This window comes from Chrysemys picta, chromosome 1 (genome assembly GCF_011386835.1).
Source record: "Chrysemys picta bellii isolate R12L10 chromosome 1, ASM1138683v2, whole genome shotgun sequence".
NCBI lineage: Eukaryota > Metazoa > Chordata > Testudines > Emydidae > Chrysemys > Chrysemys picta.
In genome coordinates this window covers 10,192,286-10,213,502 of record NC_088791.1, presented here as the reverse complement: position 1 = coordinate 10,213,502, position 21,217 = coordinate 10,192,286, and the positions used below count along the sequence as shown (strand labels likewise).

At 47.9% G+C, this 21,217-nt stretch overlaps 1 protein-coding gene across 8 annotated transcripts in view; it reads right to left on the bottom strand.

The window, feature by feature from the left end:
- The window catches only part of PLXNA4 (plexin A4), a 658,514-nt gene that overhangs the window by 240,254 nt on the left and 397,043 nt on the right, over positions 1 to 21,217 (bottom strand). For all 8 annotated transcript variants that reach the window (XR_006172811.2, XM_065552899.1, XM_065552917.1 and 5 more), the window contains one exon: positions 1,464 to 1,564. Coding sequence is in view for 7 of the 8 variants with exons in the window: in XM_065552899.1 (XP_065408971.1) it covers positions 1,464 to 1,564 (101 nt within the window). In the remaining variant the exon portion in view is untranslated. The remainder of the gene's footprint in view (positions 1 to 1,463; positions 1,565 to 21,217) is intronic.

The window sequence follows — 21,217 nt, the reverse complement described above, 5'->3', positions numbered from 1 at the left end:
CCACCTGGGGGCTGATTTACATGAACTTTCTTAGCGCTACCAGCAGCGGGCTCATTTCACTCCACTCTCCAGCGACCCCTGATAGCCACAGGTAGGCGCTGCTGGCCTCCAAAGGGCATTGCTATGTCCAAGTTGTCCTCTGTTGGATGGCAGCTTGCCATAACTCGTGAAGGATAGGGCTGTGAATACAGGGGAGGAATAACCATGCAGTGAGCCTCTTTCCCTGCTGAAGACCACTGAGACTCAAGCAAAGCATCTGTAGGCTATTAACAGCACTATCCCCGCCGCCCCAGCTGCACTCTGCTGGTCTATATATGGCCATGAAGATCAGGCCACAGGCTCCGTTGGCATGTGATGCTATCCCACCATTCACAGCCTGCCCCAGCCTTGAGCTCGACACACCTGAGACCCAGCTCTCTCTGGCACTGGAAGAGGGTTCTCTGCAGGGCAGAAGGGGCGGGGGGTGGGGTGGGTGTTGAGGTTAGTGAGAGGAAGCCTCAAGGTCAAAGGAAAACAATACAAAGTGCTGCAATGTCAGCAGGGCCTGGGACCACCTCAGCTGAAGTTCTGCATTCGTTCTAGAGGCCCTGGCAAGGCTGTATTTCAGAGTATGGCCTCCTTCCCTGCAGTGCCATTTTAGTGAGCAGACTTCTCCCTGGACACTGATACTGGGACCCATGTAGGGTGGAAATTATCTGCCCAGACTTTGCCCATTGTCCCAGAGGAGCCAAATGGATCTGCTTAAAACAATCAGCATTGAAACAGTTGGGCTGACATTTAAATTGTTGTCACTAGGTTTCAGAGTTAACACTCCACTGAGCTGAAAGGGGGCAGTTCCCCCTTACACATTACCTTGGAATTTGGCCCCCTGTGCCCATGGAATCCTGAGGTCCTGATTCTCCTCTCATGATAGTGTAAAGCAGGAGTACCTCCCTTGAAATCAACAGCGGTCAAACAATGTAAGCAGTGGAGAGTCAGGTCTACAGTGCACTTGAGACATGTGTCTGAGTCTCGCCCCAGCCCCTATCCCTTGGAGAAGGGAATGGATTTGTCCCCGAAAAAGAAACTCTAAGAGCGAATGGGCCTGATTCAAAACAAAGTGGAGCAAACAGGAGCTTTTCCATTGATTTCAATGGACTCTGGATCAGGGTCTTGCTGAGTCTCTCCTTATCCACTCACATGTGCACTCAGAAGGAAGAAACCCAGACTGCCTTGTCTCTGTGATTTTCTTTACCATTCGAAGTGAAAGGAAGACGACTGCTTCAGCAAGGACACTCTCTCTCAGTCTCCGAGGCCCCAACAGAGCTGCTCGGATCGCATTTTCGAGTGATGTCTTGTGCCCCACCAGGGACAGACCTGTCCATTTGCAGCTTTGCTGCGTGCCCCGGTAGAGAGTGAGAAAAGCACCCTGGGGCAAGGGAGGCAGGGCCAGATGGAGGGAAATGCCATCGGGCCGTACTCACGTGTTGTGAAGCACACACCAGCCACAGTGGGGGTCCCCGGAGCCCAGGCACGTGCTGCAGGTCTTGTACTGCCCACACGACTCCACAGGCACTCTGGTCAGCTGCGGGAGGAAGGGAGAGAACATTTCAGTCTTGCTGCTCTGCTCCCAGTTCTTTTCTGGAGCGCAGGCTGTGAAGCCATTCACGCTCCTTGCTGCAGCAATCTTCTGGAGCCAAGCCTCTCAGAAAGGAACCTGTGCAGAGCAACCCCGGCCAGCCGCGCAGGGAATGCTGCCGTGCGGCCTCTGAATAAAGCTGTTTGTAACACACGTTGGTCCAAATTCCAACCTGGCACAACCCTATTACAATCAATGGTGTTACACCAGGGGAATTCAGCCCCATACCTCCCTCTCCCCTGCTCACACACACACAGCACTGAAACAAACACCCACGCACAGGCTCACGTCCACCCCTCCCCGCACATACTGCCCCCTATTGCTTCAGTCACACGGTTCTGTTTGGACCGACCCGGGCTCAGCACAGCAGACAGCCTGTTTGCAAAGCACGGCTCTAGAACGCATTGCTAAATTGCTAATTCATCTGATCAACACACCTTCGGCTTATGCCGCGGAGGGCAACTGCGGGGCCTGAACTGGTAAGGCAGGCTCTGAAAGTAGCTCTCTAGATACCTCTCTCTGGGAGTTACATGGCCCCCCTTTATCACAGCATCTGATCCTCACAACACCCTAGTGAGCTGGTGCAGTCCTATTATCCCCGTTTTACTGATGGGAACTAAAGCACAGGAAGACTAAGTGCCTTGACCAAGGGCACACAGGAAGTCTGGGGTGGAACAGGGACATGCACCCAGTCCTGGGATAACAGCCTACAACCACTTGGCCGTTCTTCCATTCTAAGAGCTCTCTCCTGTTCTCTTGTCTCCAGACCTCTCTGCCACGCCTACTCCATGGTGAATATTTCCTTGGTCAATAAATCGCACACCAGGCGTTGCCCACAAGCCCATCTTTTCTTCTGGAAACTCCAGCTCTTTTATTTTCCATGTGCATCCATGTGCAGCTATCATTCCTCTAGCCCTCGGCCCCCTGGACTTCAGCTCCAACACCACCTTAGCTTAGGGCAGCTGAAGGAATTTCAAAACCTCCTATAATTTTCAACCAATCCCGGTGGTTGTTTATACGCCGCACTTCGTTCCGCTTGGGCTTTCTGTTTACACACAGTTTCACTTCCTGGTTTTCCTATCCTAGCCCAATGCTGTTGCCAATTGACACATTGCCACAGTGTCTCTTTGTCCCCCTCTAGTGGCGAGACAACATAAAGAGGTTTATGACTTTATCCATGCCTCCAAGCTGCCGCTCCAAGCTCCTGTGTTAACTACCCAGGTGGGGTGGCCTCATTGGCAAATTGTTGCAAAGATGTAACAGAAATTAGCTACCTATGTAGGTTTTTTTGATTGCCCATCACTGTGGTATCTGATCACCATTCAGCCATCCAGTGATAGCAGCAGCAGGACCTAAGGTGTATGGTTATTTCACATACACCGCTACCTCAATATAACGTGACCCAATATAACACGGTAAAGCAGTGCTCCGGGGGGGCAGGGCTGCACACTCCGGTGGATCAAAGCAAGTTCGATATAACGCCGTTTCACCTATAACGCGGTAAGATTTTTTGGCTCCTGAGGACAGCGTTATATCGAGGTAGAGGTGTACCTGGCCCTGTACTGCTTGCATCCCATTTGGTGAACCGGAGACACATGGGTATGTGCTACAGCAACACATCTTGTTTTGTGTTAATGCCTCCAAGACACACAACTACCCAGTATGAACTCACACCAAACCATGCACCATGTTCCATGGTGTAGGCCCTAGTGAGAGGTCTCCAGCATAACCACTCCTATCATTGTGTGCTATTGCTGGTACAGTGGGCCCTGTATGAATTCATCTCAAGCAGCTTTATCGTGAGATTAATTACAATTGTACCATGCTGATAAATGTCTTGAGCTGCAGTGTCAGACCTTCTAATGAATAAAGGGAGAGACTACAGAAAAAGGAGCTGAGACTGAAGGGAAAGCCACCAAGGGGTCATCAGCTTAAGAGAAGGGAACATTGAACAAATAAGACAACATCAGAGCTCATATTTTACCCTGGAACATAATCTGCAATTAATTCAGCTCATCTCTGTGAGTCTAAAGTTTCGAGAACTGTCTGTGCCCTCTAGAAGCAATCAGCCTTTGACGCTGCCCCAAAGATAGATGAAAAAGAAAAGTCCACACAACCCTGCGATCATGTCTTCTCCTCATCATTACTGACAGAAGCATTGGAATGGAGACATTTTCTGTAGTGAAGGCTGAAACAATCTCTGAAACCAGATTTTGATTCCCACCAGGAGCAGCAGAAGTGCCTTAAAAGTGGGGGGCCACCAGTGCCCAAACCGTGGCCCTGCCCCCCGTGCCACCCTTTCCCGCCAAGCCCCTGCCCTCACATCACCCATTCACACCGAGGCCCTGCCCTCGCACTACCTTCTGCCCGAGCCCTCCGTCCTGTGCCCCACACTCCCACCTATTCCCTGTATCACCTATTCCCACCCTTACAGCCAGTAAAAAGGTGGAGGGCCATGGCCCCTGGTCCCCATGTTCCAGCACACCTAATTCCCACCCCACCCCTCTGACAAACTGAAACCATTCCAGGTGACACTTCTTAGGAGTGATCTTCTACCGAGGTGGGATTCTGATGAGTGTTTCCCTGCTGAGATCGGAGATTCCAAACATTGAGGTGCCTCTGGTGCAGAACAGCACAAGCTGGGATATTATTTATATTACTATTGTGCCTAGAGGCCTCACCAACATCGGGCCCCATTGTGCTTGTCAGCAGATACACTTAGTAAGAGGCTGTCCTGGCCTCAAAGAGCTCGCAATCTACATAGACAAGACAGATAAAGGACGTGTTGCTATCCTCATCTTACAGACGGGAAACAGAGACTACGATTGAATGATTTGCCCAGGGTCACACAAGGAGTTGGTGGCAGAGCCAGGAGCTGAACTTAAATCTCCCATGTCCTAACTGAGTGCATAGGCGCCGACTTCCTCTCTATTCGGAGGGGGTGCTTGACCCCTCCCCCCGCTCAGGCTCGCCCCAACTCCACCCTTTCCCCAAAGCCCTACCCCCACCTGCCTCTTCCTGCCACCGTTCCACCCCTGGTCCCACCCCACCCCACCCCTACCCCCAAGGCCCCAACCCGCCTCTTCCCACTCCTGCCCCACCTCCTCCCCCCCCAAGCATGCCCCATCCCCATTCCTCCTCCTCCCTCCCAGTGGCTCCTGCACACCATTGAACAGCTGTTCCGCGGCATACAGGAGGTGCTGGGAGGGACGGGGAGGAGTTGACCGGCAGGGGTTCTGGGGGCGGGGAGCTTGGCTGCCGGTACTAAGCACTCACTAATTTTTTCCGTGGGTGTTCGGTGCCTATGACTGAGTGTCCTAACCACTAAGCCACCCTTCCTCACAAATCAACTGCAAACCTGAATTCCAATCTTTACATTAACCATAAGTAGGACCAGCTCCCTCCAAAAACCACATCTTTCATCTCTTTCTAGTATTACTGAGTTACATGGAGTCATTTAAAACAAAATGATTGAGGTTTTGGATTTGATCGACAGTAACCAGCTAATCCTGCTAGAAACGTGGCTCCCCCTTCTGCCATTATACAAGGCTCCTGGTATGTGCTCAGCCCTCGTTTTCTGGCTTCCATCTTTGACTCTTTTATAATTTCAGTATATACACATTCCTTTTTTCTAAGCTGCCGACATTCTGGTCAAAATATGAATTATTGCTCCATCTCTGCTGTTATAATTGGCTGTTAATATAGCAGCTGGATTTATTCAGTCTGATGGACTAAGTCAATTTAAATGTACAAAAAGGCATCTTAAGTAGCCAATTTCCTTCCCAATAGTCAAAAGATACATTTCCAAAACACTGAACGTGACTCTGTCAAGCTGTGTGGGTTCAGAGAATGCTGCTCCTATCTTTCAAGCCTCGGCTGGCCCCCCAAAAGCGGCAGCAAGATTAAAAGAGGCTGATTTCATTTCAAAGCCCTGAATAGAGCATTCACGCTAGTGCTGTTTGTTGAATAGCTTGAGACAAAAACCACCCAAGAACCAGGTTCTGTGCTCCCTTAGCAAAGCTTCTGAGGATGTGGTTAGTGCAAAGGACTCTGGGAGCGCTGGGATGCCAATCCAGCTTGGGCCATTGACCGTGTGATCTCAGGCAAGTCTCTGCAACTCCTGTGCGTATTCCCAGCAGGAAGGTGTGTGAAAAGCAGGAACCCAACTGAAAACCAAACCCTGGGCCTGATCCACCCACCTCTACCGTATACCGGTGTGAATCAGGAGTACATTTTTATTTACATGATTGTAAAACCAGTTTAAGAGGAGACCCTTCGGCTGGGCTAGAAATGGATCCTGGGTTCCATTTCCACCCTCCTTTCCCAGCACAGCCAATGCGAATGCCACCCTCCTTTCCCAGCACAGCCAATGCGAACGCCACTCCCCTGTCCCAGCACAGCCAATGCCAACGCCACCCCCCTGTCCCAGCACAGCCAATGCACATGCCACCCTCCTTTCCCAGCACAGCCAATGTGAACGCTACTCCCCTGTCCCAGCACAGCCAATGCACATGCCACCCTCCTTTCCCAGCACAGCCAATGCACATGCCACCCTCCTTTCCCAGCACAGCCAATGCCAATGCCACCCTCCTTTCCCAGCACAGCCAATGCCAATGCCACTCCCCTGTCCCAGCACAGCCAATGCGAACGCCACCCTCCTTTCCCAGCACAGCCAATGCCAATGCCACTCCCCTGTCCCAGCACAGCCAATGCGAACGCCACCCTCCTTTCCCAGCACAGCCAATGCCAATGCCACTCCCCTGTCCCAGCACAGCCAATGCAAACGCCACCCTCCTTTCCCAGCACAGCCAATGCCAACGCCACTCCCCTGTCCCAGCACAGCCAATGCGAACGCAACTCCCCTGTCCCAGCACAGCCAATGCCAACGCCACTCCCCTGTCCCAGCACAGCCAATGCGAACGCCACTCCCCTGTCCCAGCACAGCGAATGCGAACGCCACTCCCCTGTCCCAGCACAGCCAATGCCAACGCCACTCCCCTGTCCCAGCACAGCCAATGCGAACGCCACTCCCCTGTCCCAGCACAGCCAATGCACATGCCACCCTCCTTTCCCAGCACAGCCAATGCCAACGCCACTCCCCTGTCCCAGCACAGCCAATGCACATGCCACCCTCCTTTCCCAGCACAGCCAATGCCAATGCCACTCCCCTGTCCCAGCACAGCCAATGTGAACGCTACTCCCCTGTCCCAGCACGGCCAATGCCAACGCCACTCCCCTGTCCCAGCACAGCCAATGCGAACGCCACCTTCCTTTCTCAGCACAGCCAATGCCAACGCCACCCTCCTTTCCCAGCCCAGCCAATGCACATGCCAGTCTAAACTATTCCTTCTCAGCCTAAAGCTCCCTCCCAGCAAATCTATTCTCCTATGCTCAGAACGTTGAAAACCAGAGGCTTTAATTAAGGCGAGTTAATTGGAAGCAGCAGTAGCTGCCGAGGACATATGACACAATAATTAAGTTTGGGGTCGATGTGGCTGCTGCGTGGCACTGCTGGGGTAAATCACCTGTTCAAGTCACACACTCATTTTTGCCTATCACCGTGTCCAGGATCTGTCCCTCCCTCCTTTGTTATTCCCAACTCCCCTCTCTATCTGTGTGAGCCGGTTCTCCTCTGTGCGGCCAGTGACACTCCCAGCAATAAACAGAGGGAGATCATATGGGGCAAACATAAAGGTGAAGGGAAAAGACTACTGAGTTCTCTACACTAGGCCAGAGAATTCACAAGGAAAAAACAAAACCCACCCCACTAGCTCAGGCCTCTGGAGTGAGAGTTCAGCGCATCTTCATCCAGGACCAGCAACAATCCTGGCCTCTCCCCCGTAACTTTCCTGCAAGCACCCAACGTCGGTCAACTTGCAATTCATGCTGTGCCTGAGCTCCACTCCTGATCCACGCACCTCAGCTCCCTCCGAATCCCCAGCCTGGTTACTGATGAATCTGGCCTCACGTGGTCCCACAAGTTAAGTGTTTCAAATAATTGCAGGCTGCAAATCGTAAAACAAATGAGGTTTGGCAAGATGTTTGCACTCAAAAGCCTTCAAAATGGAGAGCCTAGTGTCACAATTAAAGGAGAGAAAGCCCAATCTTAATGAGCACCGGTTCCTGTGCGGTTACTGAGGCGTGCATGCCGAGTGAGGGATAGATCGTTAGCTAGGCTCTATAAAGACTATATATAGATTTAATTGGGCCCAGCAATGGAATTTATGTCAAAGCGCTGGGTTTTTCGAAGTCCGGCACCACTTGAGGGCTAATGTCAAAGGCGTGAAAAGCTAAATCACCCAGGGAAAGTCTGATTGTTACTGCTAATGATGATGGCTACCATGTTCCACCCTCTCCCCAGGTCACCTTGTTCCACCATCTCCTCAAGAGGAGTTCCATCCCCTCCCTCACTTATCCAGTCCTATCTTCTTGCCAATGCATCCACACCTTCCCTCTCCTTGCATTAACACACCTCACCCACTCCCTGGCACAGTCTCCCCCGTCCCCACCTTCTCCCCAGCCTGTTTGTAAATGTTTGGGGTTTACAGGAAGCAGTTGATGTGGGAGCAGATGTTAGTCTGGCACAGGGAGCAAACAGCTGAGAAACAGGAAGGAACCTTCATTCAAAGGTGAGCTGATTGGGGCGGGGGACGACAATCAGAATAATTTCAGCAACGTAACATTTTTAATTCCCATGAGCCTCAGCATTTCCTGGTTTTGGGTGGAAGCAGAGCTGTTCAGATGCTCCTAGAAAAGCTGTCTTTACAGCATTTCCTTATGACACTGCAGGAACAAGGACTTTCAAGAGCCAGCTTGTTCACCTCCAGTGGGTGGGAAACCTTTGGCTTTCCCTATGAACCAAATAGCTGAAGCTCCTGAGTTCACCCACCACTAGCCCAAACATGTCCAAGCCTCATTCACTGTGTGACTATAATCCACTCGATTGAACAACTTCTTCCTTGGCCTTGGAATTCAAAGCACTTTACAAAGGTGGGCAAGCATCATTAGCCCCATTTTACAGGTGGGGAAACTGAGGCTCAGAGACACAAAGAGACTCAACCAAGGCCACACAGTGAGCCAGTGGCACAGTCCGAATTAGAACATAGGTCACCTGTCTGGTAAGCACCTGCCTAAAGTGGGGCATCACTAAAAACAGGGTGCTGTTTCCTATCCCAGTTTCTTGGAGGAAATACATTTCCCTGCATGGAAAGGGACAGTAAATACTTCCCCTGCGGTGACACTGGCAGACCAGGTGCCAGCTCATGCCAAGGTCCCCATGTCTCCGTTGACTACTAACAAACGCGTAGCTGGAATCAGCCTGGCTCACCTGTGTGTTTGTATTGTTAAAACAGGTATTAGAATGATAAGAATGTGTTTAGTGTTTGGACTTTATTGAATGCTTGTAAATTGCTGCATGCCTTAATCTCACGTGAAACCTCTATATCCCATATTGTAAGGCACTACTTAAGCATTTGTACCGAGGGGCTTGTGTGCGCCACTGTAGTACTTTAGCAAAGACATTACTCTGCCAACAGGACAGTTTATCCTGTCAGTACAGTTAATCCATCTCCCCGAGGGGCGGTAGCTGTGTCGATGGGAGAAGGTCTCCCATCAACATAGCACTGTCTACATGGGGGCTTAGATGTGGATTTTTCACCCCCCTGAGCGACATAGTTATCCTGATATAGGTGTGTAGTTTAGACCTGGTCTAAGTCCCCCTGACTGTGTAAATCACCAGAAAGAAGAGAGACATTAACTGGTGTGATGTGCTGGTTTCCAACAGAAGATGGTATGTCCAGCCCAAAAGGGAAGGTCCTTTGACACCAGGCGGGCTATTGTGGGACATTAAAGAGGATAAAATACTGTTGTTCTGCTATCCCTCCCATGAAGACGAGTCATGCAAGTGGATTCCTCCTATCAATTGAGACCCCAACTCAGAGCACATGGGAGGAAGGGTAAAAACCCCTAACAAGAAGAAACTGTATCTCTGTGCTGCTTGGACTCTAGGGTGCAAGATTTCTAGGCATAAGCTGATTAGCCGAGGTTAATCCTAAAGGACATATAGACCTTGCTTATTATAGATGCTCCCATTACCTTTCGAAACTTAAGATAATAACTCATATGTGTATCTATGTTTACCTGCTTTAACCTTATAAATTACTTTTTCCTTTTCCTATTAATAAATCTGTATATAGTTTATCAAAGGATTGGCTACTAGATTTGTCTTTGGTGTGAAATCTAATGTGCAATTGCCCTGGGGTAAGTGACTAGTCCTTTGGGACTGGGAGTAACTAGAATACTGTTGTGATTCTTGGTGTAAGGGATCTTCTATCAAAACGCTAGGCTCAGCTGGGTGGCAAGACAGATTGGGGAACCCAAGGGGACTGTCTGTGATTCCATGCTTAGGCTGTTATAGTGTATGAGGCATTTACAGGTGATCATTGGTTGGTGGAATCTAAGTATAGAACTCACAGCCAATTTGGAGTCTGTGTCCTGGTTCTTAAGAGTCTGCCCTGAGGTTAAAAGAACAGGAGTACTTGTGGCACCTTAGAGACTAACACATTTATTTGAGCATAAGCTTTCGTGGGCTACAGCCCACTTCATCGGATGAGGTTGGAACTCACTGCAAGGCAGCTTGACACCCCTCCGCCCACTCAGTCTCTCTCCCTTCACCTGTCCACTCTGTTCTCCACCGCGAGTAGTTTTTCATGCAGTGCCCTCAGCTCTCTGCGGACACTGTCCGAGCAGCGTTCATCGGTCTGACCCCAAACACAACTACAATAGCATCAACAGAGATACTGTACGGCCAGGCCAGCTGATCTACAAACTAGAGGCCTACGATCTAAGACCTGGGAAGTTGAAGAGCAATAAGCTGCATTCACAATTCATCTGGGCTTTGGCTAACAAACTCTTGCCAATAAAAGAGTGAGATACTTTATGCATGACTATTTGAATACCTGTTCATCCATGGAGTTGTACCCACTGCCACAGTGTTAACAAGTGTCTGAGTCTAGAGCTAACAAGCAGCCCTGGGAGGAAAGAGAGCTGCCTGGGCTCTCAAATACATGTTGCAATTTGTTAAACGAGGGAAAACCAACCAGTGCTGGAAGACGCTCATGAAGGCTCAGCTATATACTCAGAAGCTCGGGCAATCATTAGCACTACCCAGCTGTGGGCGTTTTCAGGCATCTGTGCAATTGTTTCTTTGGCTGATGTACACCCCAGAGTTTCAGGTTGGAATGAACCAAAACGCTCCAAGAAAAACTCAGTTGGAAACTGCAGCGTTTTCCACGGTTTCAAGTTTCACACATCTTCGATCAGCGCCGGGCCTAAGATGAACAATTCAGATCCAGACACTGAAACCTCCCTCCCAGCCCCTCGAAGTGTATTTCCGTCGATGGATCAGAAGGCCAGGTCAGGGCTGTAGGTTCTGTACATTCTCTAAGAGCTTTCTTGCTAGTTGTATCACTACAAAAGGAAAGTTCTAGAGTGTTCAAGTTCAGGGATTTCACAGATTCACAGAGCATAAGGCAAGAAGGGACCATTAGATCATCTAGTTTGACATCCTGTATGTCACAGGCTATTACATTTCACTCTACTGCCCCTGTATTGAGCCCAATAGCGTGTCTTTGACTAAAACATATCTTGTGATTGGCTAAAGCATATCTTCTAGGAAGGCATCCAGTCTGGATCTGAAGACATCAAGAGATGGAGAATCACTCACTTCCGTTGGCAGCCTGTTCCAATGGTTAATCATCCAAACTCTTAACATTTGTGTCTTTTTCTCATTTGAATTTGTCTGGCTTCAGCTTTCAGTCACTGGTTCTTGCTATGCCTTTCTCTGCTAGATTAGATAAGCCTTCTGATGATGGTATTTTCTCCTCAGGCAGGTGCTCGTACACGCTAATCAAGTCACGTCTCAGTCTTCTTTCTGATAAACGGGCTGAGTTATTTAAGTCTAAACGGGCTGAGTTATTTAAGTCTCTCACTATAAGGAATCTTCTCCAGTCCTCAAATCGTTTTTGTATCTCTTCTCTGCACTCTCTCCAGTTTTTCAACACCCTTTTGAAAATGTGGACACCAGAACTGTACACAGTACTCCAGTATCGGTCTAACCCAAGCTATGAACAAAGGGAAAGTCACCTCGCTACTCCTACTGTCCTGTTTATATATCAAAGGATTGCATTAACCTTATTTGCCACAGCATTGCATTGGAAGCCCATGTGATGCCTAAATCCTTTTCAGAGGCACTGTCTTCTAGGTTACAGTCACCTATTCTGTAGGTATGGCCGCATTCCTTGCTCCAGATGTATAACATCCCATTTGGCTGTATTAAAATGCATTTTGTTTGAAAGGGCCCAGCTTACCAAGGAGTCCAGATCACTCTGTACGACTGCCCTGTCCTCATTATTTGTCACTCTGCCATTTTTGTGTCATCTGCAAATTTTATCAGCAGTGATTTTGTATTTACTTACAGATCACCGATGAAAAAGTTGAATAGCGTTGGGCCTACTACTAATCCCTGGGGAAACCCGACAGTAGCAGCCCCATTCAGTGATGATTACCCATTAACGACTACTTTTTGATATGTCAGTTAGCCCATTCTTAATCCATTTAACGTGTGCTTGATATTGTATAGTGGTTTTTTTAATCAGCATGTCATGTCGTACTAAGTCAACACAACTGTGCAGTTCCCTTTATCAATCAAACTTGTAACCTACTCGAAGAACTAACTCAGGCTTGTTTGAAAAGACCTTCTGTCCATAAAACCACGCTGACTGATTGATTCAGTTTGACACAATTTAGAGATGGGCACCAGAAACAAGATCTGGGTTTGGCTCCCCCGTCAGAGTTCAGGTTTGATCCATTCCTTGGGGTTTTGTTCAGGACCATCTCTCTCCCCACCATTAAAGCTGATCTCTAGTGGGAGCTTCTCTTTCCTTTGTGTTTCTATCTTCTTGGACTGAGGTGATTCCTGACCACTAGCTAGACCAAGGAGTTGAGACTCCAGCTCCTTAAGCCTTAAGCCACATGCACACATGGAACCCAGAGCACTTGTGCGGAATGGAGGCTTAGGAACTGGTAATGAGGCACTAGACAGCTGATTCAATCTAAGGACTTGATTACCCTCTGATGGCTCTTTGGAAGACTATGTGAAATGGGGGTCTTGGTTCAATTCTGAATTGTCAGGCACCCACATCCCAAAATCCACCACTAGACAGGATCCTTGCCCAACCGAAAAGACTGAACAGGCAGAGAGACGGATGGTGTCTGATGGCTGCAGGGAAAACACTATCAACTGGACCACACCTGAGGCACAGTTCCCCAGAGACAGAGATGCCAAAGTACACAAAGACACTACAGAGCTTTTGCTGATACTATCCAGGTGGTCTCCAGGATGGTATCTTGAAAGCGAGTGGGATCAGTACACTGAGACATGTCAAAGGAGCTCTCCACATGGAAGATCAAAGCAATTCTAACACTGTGGCTCTTATTACACCTAGCTCTTTAAAGGAATCACTTACAAAAGCCCGCAGTGCAATCTGAGTTGGACTCAGGGTTTTGCTAAGATGCATTTCACATGCTTTTCCAGTGAACACCAAGCCTTATTAACACAAACCTTTGTATCCCAGGCCATAAAGAAAGAGGGGGTCTATTTGGCATCAAGCCACACATAGAAAGAAATACTGCAAGACTAAAAGGGCTTGTCCTGATACACCCTCTGAAATGTTAGCACTGCCCTATCTGTCTGTAAGGATCCAAGAATGGGGTCTTTCGTTTCAGTGGGTCTAGAACCGGGGCTGTGTGGAGCCTAGGTTTCTGACACTCCCTTATTGTCCAAGGTAGGCAGATGAAGCAGCACCTCACAAATTTGGGAAGGTCAGTCCCCACAGGAAATCCTATCGTCATGCCCAAGGTGTGCTGTTGCCTGATTGGCTCGCGCCCACTATGTAAGCCAGGAAGTGACTGAAGTGGACTGTCCAAGCAACCAGGCAGATTCTCAGTTGCGGTGCATTGGACCCAGCTCTTGCCTGTGTCCTGCAATCTGTATCCAACCCCTGTTCACAGTTCCTGCTCCAATTCTAGCCTGTTCCTGGTTCCTGCCTTGGTCCTGCCCTTGTCGTCCGTTCCTGCCCTGCACCTGATCCATGCCTGATCCTTGCCTCGTCTCTGCCTCCTGCCCCTACACTCCACTCCTGACCTTTGGCTACTAGTCCTGGCCCGTCTTCTGGCTACCAACGTCGGCTTGACTCCTGACCCTGACCCTCAGCTCCATTCCCAACTCTGACTCCGGCTCTGACCCTCGACTCCCAACTCTGACCACTAAGTCTGACTGCCTATGCCCCAGTTCCTAATACCGTCAGGTAGCAGGGCAGGACTCTGAGTTCAAAGGGCTTGTCTCTCATTCTGCTCTCCTAACTCCCATCACTACCAAATTCCACGGGTACCAATTGTTTGGCTTTAATTTCAGGATGCCAGAGCCTCCCCTCTCATTGACTCAGAGCACTGACAGATGGGCAGGGAAGCCCCGCCCCTCGGATCAGCCAGAATGACTAGGTACGAGTTCCCCTGCAGGGGCAGCCCACACACAAAACAATATCCTCCCTTTCCAGTGACATTTAACAGGGCAGGAAACTGCTGACCCCGCCAAGCCACTCCATCAACATGCTAGCTGATTCCCATTTCAAGGGCTCAAAGCTGGGCTGTAGAAACTGGGGGATCTTAGGAGAAACAGCAATGACCTCTCCACCTCCCCACATCGCCACATCCTTTGTCCCGCTAACACAAGTGCACACCTTGTCAGAACTGCAACAGTACCGGCACTATTCACCAATACATCTCAAAGCACTTTACAAAGGGGGGAGAGTAGCATCATCCTGGGGGAAACCGAGGCACAGAGCAGTTACGTGGCTTGCTCAAGGTTAAAGAGCGAGTCTAAGGCCTCGTCTATACACAAATTTGCATCAGTTTAATTTAACCGATTCATTTAAGCCAGTAAACACCCCTATATTGGCACATTCATTTCTGCTTCTGAGGCTACGTCCTCACTACGGGGAGGGGGGGTCGATTTAAGATACGCAAATTCAGCTACGCGAATAGCGTAGTTGAATTCGACGTATCCGAGCCGACTTACCCCACTGTGAGGACGGCGGCAAATCGACCTCCGCGGCTCCCCCGTCGACGGCGTTTACTCCTATCTGCGCTGGTGGAGTACAAGTGTCGATTCGGGGATCGGTTGTCGCATCCCAACGAGACGCGATAACTCGATCCCCGAGAGATCGATTTCTACCCGCCGATTCAGGCGGGTAGTGAAGACGTAGCCTGAGTGGCTTAGCTTAAACCTGTTGCCCATCAACTTGCACTAAACTGAAATAAGTCTGGTTTTAAACCAAAATCAGAGTGTCCACACCGCCTTTTGCACCGGTTTCGTAGTACATTGGTTTAAAAATCTCACCTTACGTTAAACTGATGCAACTTCCTCCTGTAGATTAGCCCTAAGGTGCCCAGTCTGAGGCCTTTGCACTGAACCAGAGCTCTTTCTGCGCTTGCCAGCATTGCAACTCCAGTCTTTTGGGAAAGGATGGCCAGGTGAGAAGAGCTGTCCTGGTGTTTGTATTACACACACGCTGCACATGCTCACACACACACAAACATGCCTGCACACACGTGCCCATGCAGTCAGCTGATCACATTTGCAAGCGCTTGCAGGTTTACGCAGTGCAGCAGGCAGCTGCAGAGAGCGATTTACTTGCCGGATTCCATTTCGCACCAGTGAACTGTAAAATTATAACCACATCTTTTCCCAGCCTCTTCTCTCTCTCTCTATCTCTCACACACACAGGTGGCAATGATGAACAACCTAAGGAGAAGTTTAACTTTAGGCTAGGTCTACACTGTCAGAGTTTTTTTTGTCGAAAGTTTTATTGACTATCCAAAAGTGCTAAAAGAAAATTGTTGTTGCCTGTTCAAACTCTTGCTCTGTCGCCATAGTGCCTCCACACTTGGGTCAGGAGCACTAACAGTGAGAGCAATGCACTGTGGGAAGCTATCCCACAGTTCAGCTCTCCACCTTCTGCCTCTAGGTCTTGTGGGAAGGCAGAGTGGATCACAGCACATCATGGGTCCGGGCTCACTGTCCCATGATGCATTGCTCTCCGTCCCAGCATTCCATGTGCTTCCATCTTCGGTTCGCAGCATTTTTCAACGTCCCTTGAGTTCTTCTTGCCCCGCCACGGATCCTGTGCTATCCTCCCATGCTCTGCTAGCTGTCAGTAGCACATTGCGAACGGCAGTGCAGTTAATCTTGAAGTTCCGAAGTCAATGGGAGTCACAGTTGCCTGACGTGCTGTCCGACACGGATAGGATCAACATGAGATTGCTTTTGGCATTCATAGAGCAGCGGCACACGGTGGACCGTCGCTTTTGGATTTGTGAATGGTGGGATCGCATAGTTATGCAGGTCTGGGATGATGAGCAGTGGCCGCAGAACTTTCAGATGAGGAAAGCCAGTTTCCTGGAACTGTGTGCTGAGCTCACCCCAGCCCTGCGGCGCAGGGACACCCAAATGAGAGCTGCCCTCTCGGTGGAGAAGCATGTGGCAATCACAGTGTGGAAGCTGGCGACTCCAGACTGCTACCGCTCGGTCGCAAGTCTCTGATCTTTCCATGAACATACTGTGCACTCCTCTAGAAAGAGCAGCTCCCCTCCATGTCTTTTATTGCCACCAACAGCAGGCATCAAAAATAACCCTCCAAGGAGAACGAGGCTCATATGTTTACAGAGCACAGGAGAACAGGAACACATATAAGAACTGGAGATCAGATTCAAATCCCACTGAAGTCAGTGAGTGTCTTTCCTTCGACTGAAGTCAATGGGAGTTGGCTGGGGTCATCGGTATATTTCCTGCTTTTGTCACCTGAGGGATTACAACATTCTTATGGCTTTTTCTTTAGTAAAATATAAATCAAGTCTTGTGCTCAGTTTCCTTTCTTTGATGGAAGTTTGTATCCTTCACGAAGAATGTATAGATTTTATAAGAAACACATCTCAGACTTGCATGGAAAATAGGGGACATTTGTAACCCTCATCATTTTTCATCTTAATTCTTTTCCTTAGAGTTGACCTAGTAATCCATTGTGAATTCAGCTCTTTTTGCCATCTGGGATTTCTGCAAATGCGTTTATTTGTTCCAGTCGGGATAAAAATGTCCCAAAATGAAGAATGGCACAGAAGTCAGACCACTGGACTTGGATTCAAGCCCCAGCTCTGCCACAGACTTCCTGTGTGACCTTGGACAAGTCACTATCTCTGTGCTTCAGTTCCCCAGCTGTAAAATGGGGGTTACAGGCCTTCCCTATCTCACAAGGGTGTTGGGAGGTGCCCCAGATGTGATGATACTGAGGGTCATTTAAGAACTAGAAAGAGATACAGAGATACGGATGAGATGGATTCTCCATCCGCGGGCTTGATACAGGAATCATTGGGTGAAATTCTGTGACCCGTGTTATGCAGCAGATTAGACTCAATAAGAACAATGGTCCCTTCTGTCTTTACACTCTATGAATCTATAATTATTTTCCAAATAGTTCCAATAATAATTTCCATCATCTGATGAGAATAGCTGGGATAGGCATATATAAACCTTCCGTCCAATTTAAACTTTTATCATTTTGATGAGTTTCATCTTGGTGAGTTTTAAAATAACTTTTCTCTATCAAGATTTAGATTTCAGAAGGTATGTTCTCTGTCCTAGAGCCCAGTTCCAAACTAGAAAGGCTACCATAATTGCCTTGTTTGCGAGAAGAATAAGAATCTCTAGTTTTAGACAAGCAGAAGAGAAAGTGGAGATGATAAAATTTACCATAAATCTTTGAATTTATTTTTATTTTGCTGATGCCAGGATGTTTGACTGACCGACTTTGTCATGCTTTTTCTCATCAGTTATTTTTATAGGGGTTTTATATTGACTCTTCTGTAAACTGGTGACATAATGTCTTTTTAAGACATTCGACCCAGGAAAAACCATACTAACTTCTCCAAATTGGTCTTGCACATCTGGACTTTTGCTGTTTCTCGTGAGTCCAATGGGCTCTGTGATATGGAAAATACCAAAAAACTTTGAAATTACTGACTTAAATGGGACTTTTCTGAGTTGATGCTCACTAACAACAATCTAATTCAAACTTAGTTGGACTGAGTTGTAGGCTCCAAGGTAGGCCTCACGCCTGATTTGCCCCAGGACTTTGGTGGGAGGCATTGCAAAGCAGAGTGAGTGAAATTCATAAACTATAAGAATCAGGGGTAAGGCTGAGAAGCCTCTCCCTTCAAGTCAACACACTATCTGAGAGAAGACTGATGTTCCAGAATCTCCAGCACTGATCACCCTGGGGAGAGGGAGTCACAACATCCACAAATAGGTCACACCAGCCTTCAGCCAATCTCTCCCTAGACCAAGGGAAGGTCCACTTGGGAATAGCACTGTGCCAGTAAAACAGTACCAGCTGCATCCTTGTCTACATGTCCTGTATCTGCTCTAGGTGAGTCCAGAAGACACTGAGAGCAGAGGAGTTCACGAGCCCCTTGTCATTTTCAGTATCATACTTTTTCTATTTTTCTGTTTTTGTTTTATGTCTGTCTTGGGTGAGGTCCCAGCTTTTTGTTTAATTTATTTGTAGGATGTGAAAATGAAAGTAAGAGGGGGCGTGTGAACATCCTTAAAACCCCGATGGGGAAGGTGTAAAAAGTTCCCCAGGTTTAAAGAGGTGTAAATATTGTCTCACAAAGATACTCATTGTGTACTCGGTTTAAAAGATCTGGAGAGACCCTGAGATTGTCCTCTCTCATTTCTGGTGAGTAAAAGTTGTTCAGCTTCTGCTTATTAAGAGTGTTCTGTTAAAGTGTGTCTGAGGGCTGGTCAAAACTTCTCCATAATGACAGTTTTTGGCAGGAGATTGGGGTTTCCATTAAATGAATATTTTTGCAGAAAGCATCTCCTTTCCACAGAAAATGTCAACTTCTCATAAAAAAACTGAGGATTGAAATCTAATCCAATATTGATGCAAACTTGCTTGACTTTTTTAGCTGATCTTGATTTGATTCTGCTTTGATAATTGTGGTGTTTTAGTCTTAGTTTAGCTTTCTTAGGAATAGCTTGGCTTTGGTGATATGTCCTCTTGATTTTATTTCAGTTGTCGAAGAGTTTTCAGAAATGTATAAAACAGAGACTGACGGAGTCACATTTCTTTCCATAGGCAACACGGGTCCAGAATCTCCAAGGGCCAGGGGTGGACACCAGACAGTCAACCTAAAAGCCTGACCAGATCCTGCTAATAAGTCTGTGTGCAGCAGGAAAGACCTATCTGTGATTTTGCTAGTGAGCAAAGACAGACTCAACCGCCTTTGGATTTCTTCTAAATTGCTGTATTGATTACCTAAGTTATGCATTTTATTTCTGATTCAAGTCCCCTTCAGTTGGATTGGCAAAGTAATGGGGATTTAAATACTAGTGGCTTGCAGCTTTGTTGGTGTAAGATGCTTCCTGAATTTCACGCTGGATCAGATCCAGGGTCCATCTAATCCAGTATCCTGTCTCTGACAATGACTCACAGTAGATGCTTCAGCGGAAGGTGCAAGAACCCCACGATAGACAGATGTGGGATAAACTGCCCCCTCCCCACGGGTCTCATCTTGATCTCTAGTAATCAGCGTTTGGCTTAAATCCTGAATCATGAGCTTTAATATCCCTACCGACATTGTTGTTGTCATTAATTATAACAACTCTGGTAGTCTAGGGTGACCAGATGTCTCGATTTTATAGGAACAGTCTCTATATTTGGGGTTTTTTCCTATATAGGCTCCTATTACCCCCCACCCCCTGTCCCAATTTTTCACACTTGCTATCTGGTCACCCTAGGATAGTCTTTGCTATCCAGTAAATATTCAATCCCTTTTCAAATTGATACAGACAAGCACGTTCTGAGTTTTAAAGGCATTTCACACTTTTTATATTCCTGCCTTTGCCAGCAAGTGTATTTTTAAAAAGCTGATGCCACAACAAAAGACCCTGACACCCCTCAAGACAGAAGCCAACTGCCTTATTCATCATCAGTGAGAATCTGTCCCCCAAAATGCAGAGGAACTGCTAGAGTCCACTCCAGGAAGCAGTGAATTGTATTTGTTTTCTGGTTGCCCCTCTGTACCGAGTAGTAACATGCTCCCAACATATCCATCCAACAGCACAGCACAGCACATTATAGAGTTTGATGTTGTGCCTGTTTTACTTTAACCATGAGTCGGCCAAACCAATTTTTACCATACAGGATAAGGAGGTTACACCCTATATACTGGAGCGGGGGGCGGGGTGTTGATCCAGCAGACTAGAACAGCTGGTACTCTGACAAATTGCAGAAATTCCTACTGGGATTGTGAAGGACAGGAGAAGAGGTACTCTAATGCCAACAGGGATGTTGCATATGGTTCAGCCTTTCTAGTGATTGCGTCAGGGGCGGTTTGAAGAGAAATCCAAAGTTCAGGGTTCTGCAGGGGTACAGTGATAAACTAAACTGGTCATTAAATGCAGCATGTGAAAGACTGACTAAGAGGGAGAAAGAATACAAGGAGTTAGAAGAACAGACTCATTAATTAGGCAGAGAGGATACTTTGAAGTGGAAATTAGAGAAAACTCAGGAGACACCAGGAACTCAGGATGTAGACTTGACTGCATCTTCTAGGCGACAGATTAAGGCCTGGATCCCAGACAAGAGAGGGTTGTCTGAGAAGGCTAATCAAATTGATATGTAGGACTCCCATAAGGAGGAAGCACAAATCTGTGAGCATATCACCATAGATAGGACTTCCCCAAGGCCTTTGGAAATATCCCAGAAGCTTATAACATGAGTTTCTGAGATGGACACTGACTACTTCTAACCCTAGAGTTTGGCAGGATAAAGTGAGTGGAGACTTTAATTAGTCATGCCAGGAGTTGATGATACATCATACAGAAGTGATAAGCCCAACAGCTCTTACTTATAAAGTTATATGTTATACGTAATGGATGACACACTCGGGACGCAGTCTGAGGAGATGGTTCTGTATTACTGCTGAAAGCAGTGGTGACACACACGATCACCCTCACTGAAGTAGTTGTGTCTGGAGAAAGTTACCTGTTTTTGTAAGGGACAGCAGAGTTGATGGTCGACCCAGATAAGAGCCTATGAGGGAAATTGTTGCCTTAGCTCAGAAAGGATGGCTGGCAAGAGGTTCTCCCTGGAAGGCCTCTAGTGACTTGCTAAGCGTGCTCTTGAATCTGGAAATCCTCAGCTAGCGTTGGAAGGTGGAGAACGATCTTCCCCATAAAGTGGGGCAAAGGATCAGGCAATAAGGAATCAAGTGCCCAAGGTGGCAGTTCAAAGAAGGAAGTTCAGGTTATAAGACTTGGAAAAAGACTCAAAACAAAGGGGTTAGGGATGGATGGTCTGAGACCAGACAGCCTGTCCAAGCAGTGAACAATAAATTGGAAATGTCCTTGATAACTCATGAGGCCCCAAAAAGTGGCGGCTGGGGCAGAAGCCCAGGTGAAATGGTACCAATCAACCCATG